At 43.4% G+C, this 13,563-nt stretch overlaps 1 protein-coding gene across 1 annotated transcript in view; it reads right to left on the bottom strand.

Moving 5' to 3' along the window:
• The window catches only part of TRIM47 (tripartite motif containing 47), a 56,055-nt gene extending 43,917 nt beyond the window's left edge, over window positions 1–12,138 (bottom strand). Inside the window, exons 1-3 of the mRNA XM_078650824.1 lie at window positions 11,457–12,138; window positions 1,780–1,875; window positions 1,458–1,691 (exon numbers count right to left, since the gene is read on the bottom strand). Coding sequence (XP_078506950.1) covers window positions 1,458–1,691; window positions 1,780–1,875; window positions 11,457–12,023 — 897 coding nt within the window. The 5' untranslated portion in view covers window positions 12,024–12,138. The remainder of the gene's footprint in view (window positions 1–1,457; window positions 1,692–1,779; window positions 1,876–11,456) is intronic.
• Window positions 12,139–13,563: the final 1,425 nt, after the last annotated feature.

The following is a 13,563-nucleotide window of genomic DNA, read 5'->3' as shown; positions in this document are numbered from 1 at the left end:
TGTTGGGAAGCTGAATCTCTCTATTAACGCCCATGGTTCAGTGGGATTCCAGGTTTCTGGACAGTCTGCAGTCGCTTTTTTCTTTTTGATAATCTAATAGCACAAGGATGGAGCATTAGTGTATTCGTACCTAGAATGAATCAAAGCACAGGTGACTACTTTGTGATGACAGGAAGAAATTATAGAACTTGCTTTAGCTGGTTAAGGTTGCCCACAGAGCCCCTCCTGACTACCCCTATCTGCGAATAGGTACTTTTCCTCTGTCCTACACCTCCATTGTCGTCGATGGTGACCCTCCCACGCCACCCTCACTGATACTAATGGATGTTTGATTCCAGCATTTGAGAGTTCTCGTCATCTCTGTAACATGCCTTAAGTTTTAAGGATAATTTTAGCGGTGAGATTACAAGTGGAAATAGATGCTAGATAAAAAGTCCCTGATATTCATTATTAAATGCTACCATTCTGTTCCTACTGCCCCTACTTGGCCTGTAGGCGGAATTTCCAGGAGTTTTTCCACATGACCACCTCATGGACACCCAAGTTCCCTTCCACACAACCCATTACTTTCAAATTTAAAAAATGTCATATTCACTGCAATAATGCTCAGTTACACACTATGGATCTTTTGACAACTCTTTCGTTTTCTTTTCCTCCCTACAACTCTGTCTACCTCGCTTTCTGTCTGTCCTTATCTCACTCCCTCTGCAGACAGAAACCTTAATTTTGCTTCCATACAATGATAATCAGCCTCACTAAATCTCTGAGGCCTAGGCTAGTAGGAAAGATCTTTTTTTCCATGCTTCTGGAGACCTTGTGATCTTTATCTATCTTTCTTTCTCTCCCTCCATTGTTCGCTATTCATTATTAAACCATCCTCTGTTTCCAAGCAACTTTCTCTTATTTACTTAAACTAACTTATTTTCTCGAACTCTTTTCACTTGTTCACTATATGCCTCTCTATCCATCAAATCTGCTGCTTTGCAGATGTCGAACGAAATGTGCAAATATAAATGTTTGCCCTCTTTACAATTTAATTAAGTAGATGCCGTAAAATAATGTTTTAATGAGCCTTGTGTTGACCATCCTAACATTTCATGGTACTGTTGGTTAATAACAGTGAATTAACAAACAAACTAAACTTTTCAGCATCTGCTGTGCTACCAGGAGCTAATGAAAACTACCAAACTACATTGCCCTGTCTATGAACCGTGACTTCCTATGCCTTTACCTCACCATTGGAATGAACCACAAAGCTAATCTGTCCTCTGATTGCATTGAGTGTTCTTTTATTTTCCCATTTTATTTTATTATGACAATGTCTTTCCTCACATTCCGCATATCATCATAAACCCGTGTCCTAGGGTTTATCCCCTTTGTGATCATCTGACTAGACAACCCATGGGCTCAGCTAGTGTTTGATAGCATCATTTAGCTCCAAGCAAAGGTATGCCCACCTTTAGAAGCTGTTCATTTCCATCAGCTCTGGTGCTCTGCTGTAGTTTCTGCTTTGTGAGCCAAAGCTCAGTTCTCTTCTCTCCAAGCTCGCTGAGCCTTCCCTCTGCCTGGTCCAGGGCTGCTCTCTCCACACCCTCTGCCAGCTGCAGAACCTTCCCCTCGGTGAGCTTCACCGCCCTCAACATTTCTGTGAAATTCCGCATCATTGCCTCCTTGTCTCTCAGGGTGGAGATCTTGGTTGAAAGAAGAGATAAGCACACAATTACAGAAAGATTTCTTTGGCAAAATGTTCCAAGACATATGAAGCCAACATGGACTTACTTTTATTATGTTAATTTGCTTCCTTATTGAGCATATCTCCGCTTCAACATCTTGAATCTGTTTCTCGAGCTCCATATGCAAGAAAAGGTTTATCTCCTGACAAATAAATGGAAAAAAAACAATAACCGAGAAACGCAATATTAAGAGAATATTTAAAATTCATTAAAGTAGAACAATACAAACTTGCTTCATAACAGACGTAAATCAACAACATTAATTCAATTGTCTCGACATTTGCCGTTTTAATTCAATTTTAAACATCAAAAGGACTATACTAACACACTAAATAACCTACTAGTTTCATTTTAAAAAGTAGTCTTAAATATTTGCCCACTGATGTTTTAAATGAGGCTGGTTAGCCCATTGGCAAACTAAAGGAAAACTGCTCCAAAATAAATTCCTTGGCTAATTGCCAATAAACAAAATTTTAATTCCATTAACCATCTTGAGTAAATGGAAAATGCAAAAATGAATATATATTCCAAAAAATTAATCAATGTAATTCTTGAGAAAATAAATGTTAAGTTTAAAGAACTGATTTACTCAAAAAAAGTAGTGACTCGTGAATAGAATGTCTAACTCTGGCAGATTATGTTTTTGATTCACACTCTGTCAAATCCCCAAATATTCACGTATTTTAGCCTGATTTACGAATTGCTGACAATAACATTTTTGTCCAGCCCTTGGTTTAAAGTTGAGTACTTGCTCAACAATTTCTGTGCATTCTTCTTCAGCAGAGTCCATTATATACTTCAGTATGAGTTAAAAAAAATAGTACATGCCAAGCTATATCAACTATTATATTGGAGTATTTGGAAGATCAGCAGTGGCAGTAAATTAAGCCTATAGCTAGCTCAGTCCATACTTGACTAAGAGGATATTTGAGGGGTTGTTCCATATGTCTGGAAAAGGTAAGCAAGCTAAACAGTGTTTGTTGCATGGAGTACTAGTTGATTGTGGGGCATATTACCAACAAGTAGCGATAATTATCGCTAAATAGGCTTAGCGACAATTTTTTTATCGCTGCCTATCGCTGGATATGTTAGCGGAGAAAATAAGCTATTAGCAAAGTTTTTCTCCATTGTGCTAAAATATCAAGCGATAGCGGTGAAATGCCTGAATATCGCTGAGAATACATCGATATTCACGCATTAGCGACTAAATGCTCTTAGCCATGTTATCCACCTCCCATTGGATAACATGGCTAAGAACTGGTCTGAGCAGGCATTAGTTTTTGGCGATAGCGGGAATATTTCTATCGCTACGCCTGCCTTCCTAATAGGCGATAGCGACGTTTGCAACTCCTTTCAGTCGCTAACAGGTTGGGTACGCCCACTTTGCATGTCATTAGCGATAAATATCGCTGACATGCAAAGCGGGCCCCAAACCGCTCGCTATCGCCTAAAAGCTGTCGCTAACTGATGTTAGCGACAGCTTTTAGCTTAGCTTGCTATTAGAGCGATAGAATTATCGCCGCTTAGTGGCCGAAAACGGCCGCTAAACCGGCGATAATTGCCTATCGCTACCCTTGGTAATATGCCCCCGTGTTTCCTCTCTGGGGAGCTTTTTCTGAATACTGTGGTAGATTCATTTTGCAATAAACTTCAAAACAACTTTTTTTTTTTAAGATTTGACCACCGTCCAATTAAAGCATGTCATTTTTTGGATAGGACATCTGCCCAAAAGAGGTTTAATTTACTAGAGTATGAAAAATATTTTGAATCTTCGTCAAGAAGGATCCTGGGCATACAAGCATTAGACACAAAGTCAACCCCAGAAAAGGTATGTGATACACAGTGCTTTATTTACAGGGAAAGGCACCCTACAAGTTACCTATGAATTTAGTGATAACAAATATTATTATGTATTTATGAAGAGAAAACAAAAATGTTAGATACTCTATATGAGAAAAAAAAATGAAAATAGCAAATGGTTCACATGACCTCTAACAACGAGGCAGAGCAATTCCTGAAACTGGATTAAAACTTGGATGCCTAGGGGAAACCTGTCACCCTAGTTTGAGATAGAGAGGACTGATAGAGCACTTACTTGCTCCCTCCCTGCATCCCATGATCGTTCGCATATTCAACTGTTGAGATGGAGACACAATTTTGCACGAAACGTGAACTGAGCTGCCATTCATCCCACAGCATGATATTCCCAGATTATGCCAGACAGGTCCAGAAACAGGAAATTGTTAGATGCGGTCAAGTAACAATTTGAGCCATGCCTAACTGCATCCCCCCACTGTATCCACAGGGTACATGTTACCCTGGCCCACCTTAAGCAAATTAGAGATTCATGTGCACGTTTACTTATTGGTTTCGATTAGACTCTTGAGAGAGGATGGCCTTATTTATGGCCAGAGCTACCGACTTTGGAACTTGGAAACCAGGTTCGAACCTCGTCCTCGGTTCAGCATCCTGTGATTCTGGGTAAATCACTTAATCTACCCGTGCCTACCAAAACTGAATGTGTCCTCATGTACGTAACTGGTGCTCATGTGAAGCGCTCCAATACCTACGTGTCGAGTTTGCGCTACTTAAAAATGCAACAAAAAAAATTATAATTTGATACTGTGTACAGGACCTTTCTGGATCACGTCCTTCTTCGGATGGGATTTGGGCCCTCATTCCGCAGATATGTCTGAATTCTCTAGTCTGAACCTTCTGCACATGTTTGTTTCAACAGCATTGTTTCAGATCTATCCCCAAGCCATAGAGCACTATGCAAAACTGCCTTCTCTCTCCCCAATTTTCTTTGCCCTGTCAACCGATCCCCTAGCCCATTTAATCCGAGGCGATGCTCAATTCTGGGGACGACGTTGGGTAGATGGGTCAGAAGACCGATTTATATAAATATTTGCAGCGTCATCATGCACTTTTGAGTTATCATGCAGATTTTTCAGACCTTTAGGAAAATAATCATCTCAAACCTTGTATCTTGATGGGACCCTTTGGGAAGGGTAGAACTTCACAGACCTACCACTCCTTAGTCATAAATGCCTTAGATTAATTTGCTGGACTTCGGAAGAAATGGTAGGGCTGGGTGGGTCCCCTTGACTATGCAGACTGGAGGTAGACTAATATGGCCCCATGTGAGATTGCCATATCCACTTAACTCCAGCTGATACTGCTGTATTATTTGCATATCAGATAGTTCACACCTAGATGCATATGGCATACAGGAACCCCCCTGCTGCCACTACACATACCCAGACACTCACTTCTTCCATATGGTTTGGGAGTGCCCAAGATTGAGACCTACTGGGCAAGAATCGGAAACTCTGACCCACATCCTGGGAAAAACAACTGACATCTCCAAAAGTGGCTCTATTAGGGATCATTGATGATGTGGGGGGCACCCGTGGGGAGTGGGCATTGGTGGGAATAACCACAATTATCACCATGAGGGACATTGCCCATAGTTGTAAAGCAGCCCCCTACAGCAATAGCGAAATGGAGGGCTGCAATAGGCTGGTGCGCAAAACTGGAGAAACCCTTTTACGAAGCTAGAGCATGCTCTTGCAATCAGCAGAAAATCTGGGAACAATGCTGGAAATACTGTGGCCTCTAACACAACTGATGGGTCAGGTAAACAAGACTAGGTAGGAAATCCTTTTCCTACCTCGCTCCCCTTTACTGGAACCAGTTTCCCCATTCACCTGAGACAATGCCCTGACTATTTGCGCTTCAGGAAACTTCTTAAGACCACCCTATTTTAACATTGCTTGTCAGCCCGTTGAGCAGCACAGTCTGAAGCACAAAGATACCCCTCAGGGTGTGATTCGGGCGCTATGCAAAACACATAAATAAATAAATGACTCAATTTTGTATTGTTTTGCGAGGATCAGTTATAACATGCCTACTGACTGGAATGGATGCTTTGGTCTTGTTGTTGCCTATAAAAAAAAATCAAAAAAGTTGATTTATAACAAAGTTTTAAAATTGTGTCTGAAAGGCACCAGGGATGGAAACTGCCTTATGTGAATCTGTGGGATAGTGATGAATAATTAGATTTCAGAAGCTGTGTTTTTATTTCTTTAACTTGATTGGTTAAAAAAAAACGCTGTTGGGGAAGGTAAAAAAAAATTGCGTATAATACTTAGTTTTAAATAACTTTTAGCCATGCTGCTCTACAACATGGCTAAAATATAATGGCAAAGCTAATACCTCTCACAGAGGTGACACCTATTGGCTTTTCCAATTCTTGTTTTAGTTGAAAAATACATTATATTTCATCTGGATACCTCACCATCATCCTGCCACGTGCCCCCATAGGGCACTCTGCAGGCTATGTGAATCCTCATTGGTATCTGAAATCACCCTGGTGACGTCGTTTTCAAATGATTAACACAGCATCACCTTAAACAGAAGAATGTTTTATACAGCCATCAATAGCCTCTCATAGCACAAGCAAACACCTCTGGCAAGTTTATATGTAAAACAAAAAGAAACTGAAATGCATTGATGTGACTAAGTACCAGAACCCACATGCATCAAAGTCAGGATTTGCGAATCCTAAATAGCGAATTTTAAGAAATAGCTATTTAGGGCTCGCAAATCCCTATGCATGTAGGAATTGCAAAAAAATGTCATTCCTACATATTCCTTGATTGTGACTCGCAAATTGCGAATCACAAGTAAGGAGTAGCTACCCATTCATTCCTATGGGCCTAAATTGCCATGTTACCACATGTTGCGCACATACATGCCCCAAGGGAATGTGTTTGTAACATGAAACTTTGAAAAATGCACTTTATTGAATTTTTCAAAGTTTTTGCAAATTACCATCAAGTTCAAATTGATGGTAATTTGCGATCCCTAATTGCGAATTCGCAATTTTAAATTGCATCATGCATTTCCGATTACTTAAATTGCGATTTTGCATTTGGGTTGATGCATCCCAAATGCAAAAATACCGGTCGCAATGGGGCAGATTCTGCGAATATGCCTGTTTGCGATCTGTATTTTCGTTGATGCACATGCCCCTAGGTTCCTGTGGTGTAAATCAAGGCAAGGGCCGTGAGAAAGAACCTTTTTAACACCTGTGGTGGTTTCACCTTCTGAGAAAATGAAAACGATTCAGTGACTGACTATTAAATAATAAAGTTAATTTAATAATCACGGAACATATATATTCCTGGCTTCTTCTGTAGTTCTGCTGCAATGTTAACATCCTGCAAGTTATTTCTTAATTTGGGAGAGAACTCAGTCCTCTGCAACCCTGCTGCTTCATTTGAATGCCACTACGGTTATCTGTTTAACATGGAAAAAAGGCAATTGGGAGACGGAGGAGGTGGTGGAGTGTTGGAGGGGAAGCAGACAGATGCAAAGCAGTAAGAGGCCATTCTCGGCGCATTGGCCATGCCTACTGGGGCTGGGCAACTGGAGTCTAATGATGTGGAGTAGCTGCTGAGCAAAACAATGTACTTAATTACCCATAAGGGCTCAGGCTATGGCACACAAACACTTTACTGGAGAAGGCAAAGATGGAACTATAGACAAACAGGTGTGTGGATGGATGAAATACAGCCGGGATTAAAATTAGTGGACCATGCATAAGCATACATTAATACCGGGACGGCAGTGTGATTGAAAAACTGAGTGCCTTATTTATGAAGGCCTACAATACTTTTACTCCGCTGTTGTGTCACTTTTTGTGACACTGCAGCAGTGTAAATAATGCGCCACAATGCACTATATTTATAAAGTGACGCATCTTAGCAGATGTGTCACTTTGTAAAGGCTTGCGCTACATTATACCTACATCAGGTATAACGTATGCAGGGTGGTGATAAAGGTTTGTATAAGTGTGGCAGTGAAATCTATGTGCATTTCTAGGACTCTAAAGCGTCAATATCTTATGCTTGCCTCACAGAGGGCCCTTTCACAGGAGGCTTTACCCATGTGAAAGGACACATTGCTGGAGTTGGTTCTGTTTTTAGAGACACCACAGCAATGCGCCAATTTTGTGCCTACAGATCCGTTGAAAATACTGACGTATCTGTAACTCCTTGCAACATGAAGCGCCATACATTAAATACAGCACATCTGTCCTGTCGCAAGGAGGGCGCAGTGAAAACTGTTGCATTGCTGTTTTCACGCAGCGATGCAACAGTTTTCAGAAATGAGGCCCTGAAAGTGAAGTTCAGCTTACTGGTAGCCATGGTAGCATAATAAAGGCTAGACCAGGAGCATTCATCCATGAGATCAATGGAGCACCAGGCCATCATAAGCCATAAAATAAGCATTTGCAATGTAATAGGTCTCGCCTTTGGGATCTTATAAAGATTTAGTAATGCAGCATATTGTGCGGTAGTGGAGCTTTCAGGGTGCCGAGTCGCCGATGAGCAGCCGGTGTCAAGTGACTTTGGGCAAATCACTTAAAATACAAACAGCGATCTCGGAGGGGTGGTGGGCAGTGGGGGGTGAAGGGATAGGGAGAAATGGCACAGGGCGAGCAGGCTGCCACAAACAGGAAACAAAACGCGATTGTGAAAATGAAAGTGGTGTCCTGCGGTTTTGGGCAAATGACTTAAAATAAAAGCAGTGATCTCGGAGGGGTGGTGGGTGCAGAGTGTCGGGATAGGGACAGACGGCACGAGATGAGCAGGAAACAAGATGCGATGGTGAAAATTAAAGCTGTGAGGGGTTGGAAGAGACAGCACACAATGTAACTGGAACAGCATTTGAGCTTATAAATGACTCCATCTAGCAACATTAAAAAAACAGCAATGAAACGGCACCAAACAAGCTGTGAAGGGCGTGCGGTCAGAGCTGCCAGCTCTGGCTTTCAAGTCTCAACGTTGGCTCAACATCCCGTGATTTTGGGCAAATCACTTCAAATACAAGCAGCGATCTAGGAGTGGTGGTGGGGGCGGTGTTAAAGGGTAGGGAGAGATGGCACAGGTGAGCAGGCTGCCACAAGTAGGAAACATAACGTAATGGTGAAAATTAAAGCGGCGTCCTGTGATTTTGGACAAATCACTTAAAATACAAGCAGTAATCTCAGAGGGGTGATGGGTGTGGGGTTAAGGGGCAAGGAGAGACGGCACAGCAAGAGCAGGAAACAAGATGCAATAGTGAAAATTAAAACGGTGAGGGGGTGGGGAGAGGAGACATGCAATTTGAATGGAACAGCATTTGATCTTATAAATGACTCCATCTGGCAACGTTTAAAAATACGCGTTCCCAGATGTGAAGAGCACCTGTTAAAAAAAAAAAGTCCCTAACCAGAAAGTTAAAAAAGCGTAAGCAGACAAGTCCTGCGGCAATACTCCAGAGCCCACAAAGTGCATGCAACAGATCATCCTGTAGCACAAGCACTGTAGAATCGACCTAGAAACGAGACAGTAAAAAAGCGCAATTTAGAAGGTGTTAGGAAAAACGGTTCAATCCAGCCTGGATAAGCTAGAGATAAAATGTGTTGTGCAAGTTTGTTAAAGTTTTCTGTGCTGTCCAAGTCTTCACGTCAGCATGGGACTGCAATTCAAAGGCTTGAGAGGGCAACAGCCTTCTTGTGTGTTCATGGCAATATGCTGCCCGTGAAACGACTGCAACTTGCCAGTGAAGGGGGACATGCTTGGTTATGAAACGAGAGGATGGGAGGAGAGGAAACAGACACAAGGATGGGTGCAGGAAGATGAAACAGGGACCGGGTAAGGGGGAGATGAAGCAGGGACAGGGCGGGTGGTGGGGATGAACCATGGACAGGAGAATGGAGGAGGGGGTTGGGAGGGAAAAGAAGTAATATGAACAGGGATGTGAGAGACGACCTGAAATCACAAGCACTCATATGGAGTGCTTGAAAACTTAAAAAAAGTAACTCCAAAAACGGGACCAATGGAAAGACACAAGTCTTGGTCTCTACTCCAGGGGAGGGAAAAACTCAAGCGACGATTTGATGCATGCAAGCTGTGACAAATAAAAAAGTAGCAAATGAGAGCAACACTGAAGCTAACCAATGATGAGCAATGGCCGGCTGTAGCCCACTGACTGTAAACGAGATGTATCAAAGAAACAGAGCATGCGCTTTCTATGCAAGACCTAAAAAGTGCGATCACTTGTGCAGACATTTCTCAAACTTCATTAGTTAGTTAGCAAATGTTTGATGATAGGGTAAGAGGGTTCGGGAGGAATTGTAGGTGCTTGGTAAATTGATCACGTGAGTGAATGGGTGAGTTAGCAGGTGGAAGAGTGGGAAGGGGAGAAAGAGTGCACATGTGATACAGACATGACCTATCCTGCTTCTGAGCAGAACATTTGTGAGTATTTTCCTGGTCTTGGCATCTCGTGCTATGGTGAAAAAGACTGCCACTAACCCATATTCGTTAGTGGCACATACTATCTAGGGCAGCGGTTCTTAACTTGTGGTCCGGGTACACCTTGGGGTCCGCGATGCCAACGCAGGGATAATCACGACTGCTTAGAAAATTAAATAATATTAGAACATTGGATTGTTGGTAGCTCCATTGAAAACAATGGAGTGCTCCGGGCTTATAATGGCTGGTATAAGCCCAGAGCTCCAACATTCCAATGTTTCTTTGTTCACAGCTCTGGCTGTGAGCAAAGGCTTTAGGGAGCCTGAGGGGATTTCAATCCCCTCGCGCTCCCTGAAGGCTTTGTTTTATTTGTTAGAACATTCTGCGCTGAATGTTCTAATAGCCTTATAGCTCTTCATAGCAGGGCTATACTGGCTTTTAAAGTCCAGCTGCCTTGTTAAAGTCTCTCGCCTTCGGCTCGGGCCTTTAACGCTGCAGCAGACCTTTAATAGCTGGTATAGCTCGCTACGGCGGGCTATAAGGCTATATTAATAGACTAATAAAGTGTATAGAAATAAAAGAAAAACTGTAAAACTTAAAACATTCTGTATATAAGACATTTAAAACAGGAGGCAAAAAATGAAGTTTGTATCCTCAGACTCATTCGTGGGCGCAGTGCAGGTGAATCAAACAGAACACAATATGGACTACGGGTGGCCTTGGATGAATTTAGAAAACTTTAACTATTCCATTACATTTTTGATTTGATATGTTTGTGAATTAAATAAAATCATTAATCGTTTTTGTATTTGTCTGATGTCTGTTTTTTGAGAACCATCTTGAAGTTCAAATCTTCGAAATTGCTTAGGCAGGGATCTACAGGTTCCAGTAATGACTCAGTGGGGGGCCCCGGGTCCAGTAATCATTAAGTGGGGGTCCACAGACCAAAAGGTTGAGAACACTAGTGTGGGTGAATTGTTCTAAGATAAATCGTTCAAAATTAGATGCAGTTACGCGTCTTTACATAATGATGATTAATTCCCATGATTTTAGTGGCACTAAACTGGGTGAAACTGCCAGGAAGCAAAATTGTTTCTAAAGCGTCCACCACGATGCTAGGATCCTGTGGTGCCTTCAGATTAAATAAAACCTATCCATGGGTGCACCACAACCCTACTGTGCACCGAAGGTAAAGGCAGAGTCTGAGGGAAGCAACGGGCGCAAGCAGAGGATACCGTCAAACCCGGTACCACTGGACCGGTTTGGAGACCCCTGCCTGCACTAGAACCTCTGGTTCAACTGCCCTTATTCAAAAAGGAGCACCAAGCCCACCTTTTTTGGGCGTGGTCGAACTAAAGTACCAGCCACGCCACTACCTATATAGTAATGTGTTGCAGACTAGTGCTTCCAGTACCTTCTGCTCGACGTCACCGCCCTCCGGCTCCATGACGTCGTGCGCCAGGTGCGCCTGCTGCCCACACTCCGGGCAGATCCAGGTCTGGTCTGTCCTGCAGAAGAGCGCCCGCGTCTTTCCGTGCTGCGGGCAGTGCCCGGCCTCGGCTCCCTGCTCTCGGGCGGGGAGCCAGCTATCATCCCTCAGGGCCGAGGCGCCTGCACGAGACCCGAGGTGCTGCCGGCAGTAGGACGCCGCGCAGACTGGGCACGACTTTGCGGCCTTGAGCTTCCGACCGACGCAGAAGTCACATGGCGTGTCCCCCGGCCCGCGAGCACTCGCCTCGGAGCTGGCAAAGTCCTCGGCCAGCTGGGCGAGGATGTTGTTTTTGCAGAGGCGGGGTGGCGGCTGGAAGGCTTCGCGGCACTGCGGGCACGCAGCCTGGGCGCCCGCCTGTGCCCAGCAGCGCCCGATACAAGCCAGGCAGAAGGTGTGCCCGCAGGGGATGGTGACGGGGTCCCTGAAGACGTCCAGGCACACGGGGCAGCGCAGGTACTCCTGGGCGAAGAGCCCACCGCCAGCTGCCATGACTCTACCAAGGTGCGTCGAAGGGAAACAGTTATCACTGCTGCCCGGCGGCGATGGGAAGCGTCCGGACAATGGGCGGAAACGGACATATCCTGCCGCCTGTCCGTGCGTATGTCCGTCCCGATTTTTGGGTCGGATAAGTAGGAACAGCCTTTTTTTTCCCCAGGCAGGCACCAGGATATTGCTTCCCATTGGCCCCTGCTTTAGCTCCGAGGGGCTGGTTTTGCCGGAGCTGAGTCCTGCCATTGGCTCAAAGAAGCAGAGGCTAACATCTGGAGTGGGGGTACTCACAAACAGTTTGCCAGGGCCCAAAAAGTAGAGTCGCACTGATTGATTGACGGTTGGGACATCAGTAAAATAAGTAAGTAGTGTACACTGTCAGTTTCAGAGTTATTTCATGGGTTTTATTCTGCAATGTCCTCCTCTGCATTAGGTCTACAGCCCGATAAGAGAACTAGATCCGACCAGGTCCATAGAAGACACTACATTTCTGGGGGGGATAAAGACAATCTTTTGGACTTTCCAGTTATCCTTTACAAATCGCCCATTGTCCGAGAACCGTACGCCCCTTTAAACAAATATAATTACATAGTTTTGTAGTGAAACACTGATGAAGGCAGGCATGTAGTTACAGTTTGCAAGAATACTTTATCGTTATGTACATTCACAAAGTAATTAGACTGAATGTGAAAAAACATGTTTTTGAATCTTACATTTTCATGCACCATGCAAACAAAGGTAGGGAGAAAAAAAGGAGGCATAAACTGAATGCTCTTCGCAACAATTCTAGACCTCAAAATGCAATTGGACTAATATTGGAGACAGGCTGCAGGCACACAGAGTTGTAAAAGCAGAGGCATGTTCACTTCCTAAAAGTGGCTTATCAAATATAATAATGTGAAATCCAACCTTACCAGTAAAGAGGATTTATCATTACCATGCCAAAGATATAAAACATGATACAGCTGCTCCTTTCTAACCAGGAATTACAGCAAAAAAGAGTGTATTAAGCAATTGCCTATGTTGATCTATTGGAGGATTAACTCTCAGTAGTGAAAAATAAATTAGGTGTTTTTCGCTACGAGGACATGCAAAACTTAAAAGTACGTGTTCTACCGTTTACTTTCACAGCACCCTGCCCAATGGGCTACTGAGGACCTACCTTAGGGGTGACTTATGTGTAATAAAAGGGAAATTTAAGGCTTGGCAAGGGGTTTTTAATGCCAAGTCGACATGGCATTAAAAGTGCATACACAAGTTCTGCAGTGGTAGGCCTGAGACATGTTTAAAGGGCTACTTGTGTTGGAGGCACAATCAGTGCTGCAACCCTACTAGTAGCATTTAATTTACAGGCACTGGGTATATTTTATACCACTGTACAAAGTACTTACAAGTACATTAAATATGGCAATTGTGTGTACACCAATGTTACCATGTTTAGGGGAGAAGCACATGCATTTTAGCACAGGTGAGCAGTGGTAAAGTGCTCAGAGTCCTAAGGCCAACAAAAAGAATCAGCAAAAAGAGGAGGTAAGCAGGC

Source organism: Lissotriton helveticus, chromosome 7 (genome assembly GCF_964261635.1).
Source record: "Lissotriton helveticus chromosome 7, aLisHel1.1, whole genome shotgun sequence".
NCBI lineage: Eukaryota > Metazoa > Chordata > Amphibia > Caudata > Salamandridae > Lissotriton > Lissotriton helveticus.
This window is presented reverse-complemented; position numbering and strand designations above follow the sequence as displayed.